The 3,118-nt window shown below is 45.9% G+C and overlaps 1 protein-coding gene across 1 annotated transcript in view; it reads left to right on the top strand.

Moving 5' to 3' along the window:
- The window catches only part of dusp6 (dual specificity phosphatase 6), a 5,422-nt gene extending 2,512 nt beyond the window's left edge, over window positions 1-2,910 (top strand). The window contains exon 3 of the mRNA XM_061720916.1: window positions 1,817-2,910. Within this exon, the coding sequence (XP_061576900.1) occupies window positions 1,817-2,130 (314 nt within the window). The 3' untranslated portion in view covers window positions 2,131-2,910. The remainder of the gene's footprint in view (window positions 1-1,816) is intronic.
- The last annotated feature ends 208 nt before the right edge of the window (window positions 2,911-3,118 follow it).

The following is a 3,118-nucleotide window of genomic DNA, read 5'->3' as shown; positions in this document are numbered from 1 at the left end:
GAAATTTTGATTTAAAATTGATAAAATGGGATGTTGAGTATTTGATCCTTCAAAATACACTACCCATGACATGAATTGCATTACACTTGAACATTATACGATAAAGAGAAAAAAAAAAACAATTCTATCGCCATTGGCCTTTATTTAACCAGGCAGGTCATTAAAAACACATTCTTCTTTACAATGACGGCCTGGCAAGCGACAAGGACCACTTTGGTGGAAAGGAAGTGGTTTAGGGAGTAAAACACAGTAAAATTGTAGCTCTACAAAGGTAGAAAATCATTAGGTAACATTTTTTGATAGGGTAGCAAAAATCAAGAGACAGACGCTATCGGTTTATGCAGCGGTAGCATTTTTCGACAAAGCAGCAGAAATCGTCAGAACACCGGATATCTGGCACGTCGGCTTGTTTACATCCGCGTTCACTTTCACCACGAGACACAAACAGACGCACCACAACAGGAAAGGTGCAGTTTGTTTGGAGGGGGGAGGTAGTCTCCTAAATGTTTATTAGTGTGATATGTCTTATCACCGGCAGGAAGTTCTTTGGGTCTTATTGTGCAATTGAGATTAGATGAGGTGTCCCTGCCTGCGCTCTTATCAGCAGGCGTTCATGCCGGGACGCAGATCAAGGCCATTGTGTTGCAGCCTCTAATGGCGCTGTGGCCCAAATGCGCTGTGTGCAAACGATTTGACTCCAGGGGAAGACATCCTGGCCCGTCCCGGGGCTTGTGTAAGTGCAGCACAAAGGGCTGCGTTGAAACAGGAGAGCCGGGGAGCGCAGGGGAGAGTGGGCGAGGGGGGGGAGGGCGGTAATTTGAGCGCAACAGGAAGGAAGTGGCATTGAAAGTAATCTAGGACATAGCACCCCCCCCCCCTTCCCCCCTCCCTGTCCTTCCTCCCTCCACATTACAAAAGGAGCCATTTACAGGGCCTGTTGACATCCTGTTCGCCTTGACAGGGTGCCCTCATGACTCCTACATTTACACGCCCAAATGGCACCATTGTCAGCGCGGCCCTGGCGAGCGGAAGAGAGCGTTAATAGACTGTAATAGTCCATTTCCCAGCCGGGCCACTCCAGGACAAAATCATTTTTTTTTAAAAAGGAGAAAAAGGGAGAAAAGAAAGAGAATGTTGACTTTGTTTATGTGCAGCAGCTCCTGTTTGCTTGCTGCTGGACCTCCTCCAGGTCCTAGCATGGCGCAGATGTTTATCACAAGTTCTCTTGTTTCTGTGATACATAACGCCTCTGAAAATCATCGATGTGCTGCTTCACAGGGGAAAAAACCCCAGCTGTCTCCTGCTTTTGGCTTTTGAAATGAGAGACGAGCCTTTTGTGCTCTTTAATATCTGTAGTTTTGGGTTATTAGTCGAACAAACAAGAAAAGCGACGTCAAACATATGCTATCTTTTATTTCCCTGTCACATAATAAACTGTTTGATTTGATTTAAAAAATCATTTTATTAAGGATCCCCATTAGCTGGTGCCATAGCAACCAGCTAGTCTTCCTGGGGTCCACAAAAAAAAAGAAACCGAACTATACAATTGCAAATAAAAAGTGATTACATGATTTAACTCAATGCACAATGACAAGTTCAATACTAGATAAAATTACATTAAAGAAAACTATTACATAATACAGAATGCAAAAAGAACAAACAAACAAACAAACAAACAAGAAAAACTTTACAATGTTAAGTAGACTTTAAGACTTTTTAAAAGTGAATTTGTTGTATATGCAGCAGAAACTTGAAACTGGTTAAAACCTGTGCGGCCGGTAACGAGTCCTCTCTCTCTCTCTCTCTCCTCCTGCAGACGAAGCCCGGGGCCAGAAGTGCGGCGTCCTGGTCCACTGCTTGGCCGGCATCAGCCGCTCGGTGACGGTGACGGTGGCCTACCTCATGCAGAAGCTCAACCTCTCCATGAACGACGCCTACGACATCGTCAAGATGAAGAAGTCCAACATTTCCCCCAACTTCAACTTCATGGGCCAGCTCCTGGACTTTGAGCGCACGCTGGGCCTGAAGAGCCCGTGCGACAACCGCATGGCGCCGCCCAGCCAGCAGCTCTACTTCACCACGCCGACCAACCACAACGTCTTCCAGCTGGACCCCCTGCAGTCCACGTGAGGTCCGCCGGCAAGCGCCCCGCCATCTTTGACGGAGGTTTCATGGGCCTCCCGTTTGCAAAAGTTGCTAGGAGTTTCTCTTTTTTCCGCCGTGCGACCTGGGGCCTGAGGCGACGGCCGCTGGGCGCCAGCGCCGGAGGGCCCAAGCGGTCCGGCCGGCGCTGCTGTGGACTAAACGAGAAGAGACAATGAGAGAAATGAACAGATCCGTCATTTCCAGAGTGCAAAATGCTTTCTACAATCCCGTTTCCCCCGCCGGAAACCCCCCGGCGATCTCCGTCTTTGTATCCGAGGAAACGGCAGATTATTTCTCGGACAGCTGCGTGTTCTGCTGCGAAGCTCCTCGGCTGGGTGTGCCAAAGAGAGATGTTCGTTTAAGGTGGACTGAAGGACTCTGTACATTGGTTTTGGGGTGTACTCAGCGTGCCCCCGTGACCCGGGGTCGTCTCCTTCATCTTCTGTGAAGACCTGCCTGTGTGGGCGGCTTTGGAGGGCACCCCACCTACCTACCTACCGGACTCGATTTTACACTTGTGAAGTCTTTTTAAAACATTTATACGTTGTGTATATACCTTAATATAAAAGACTGTAAAAGCCTTGCTGTAGTATTTACCCGTTGGAAGTGGGTACTCAAGATTTCTGTGTTTCATATTCTAGTTTTATGTAAACAAACTGCATATTGATCATTATTTTTAAGTTGATTATGCCAAAACTCAAAAGGCTTTCCAAGAACTGTGCAAATATATATATATATATATATATATATATATATATATATATATATATATATATATATATATATATATATATATATATTCAGCGATTGCTTTACGTGTGATTTCAGATAACTGGCCTTGTTTTTGCACCCTCCTCCTACCGAGTCACCTGGTTGTTCGCCTTACTTCTGCACGCAGGGTTAGCGTCGCACATCTCCCTTCAGAGAAGTTCACGGTTTTTGTTTCTGTTTTTTTTTTTTTTTTTTACATTTC

The sequence above is a fragment of the Cololabis saira genome, chromosome 5 (assembly GCF_033807715.1).
Source record: "Cololabis saira isolate AMF1-May2022 chromosome 5, fColSai1.1, whole genome shotgun sequence".
NCBI classification, from domain to species: Eukaryota; Metazoa; Chordata; class Actinopteri; order Beloniformes; family Belonidae; genus Cololabis; species Cololabis saira.
Note: the sequence above shows the minus strand (reverse complement) of the source record. Positions and strands in the feature narration are given on the sequence as shown.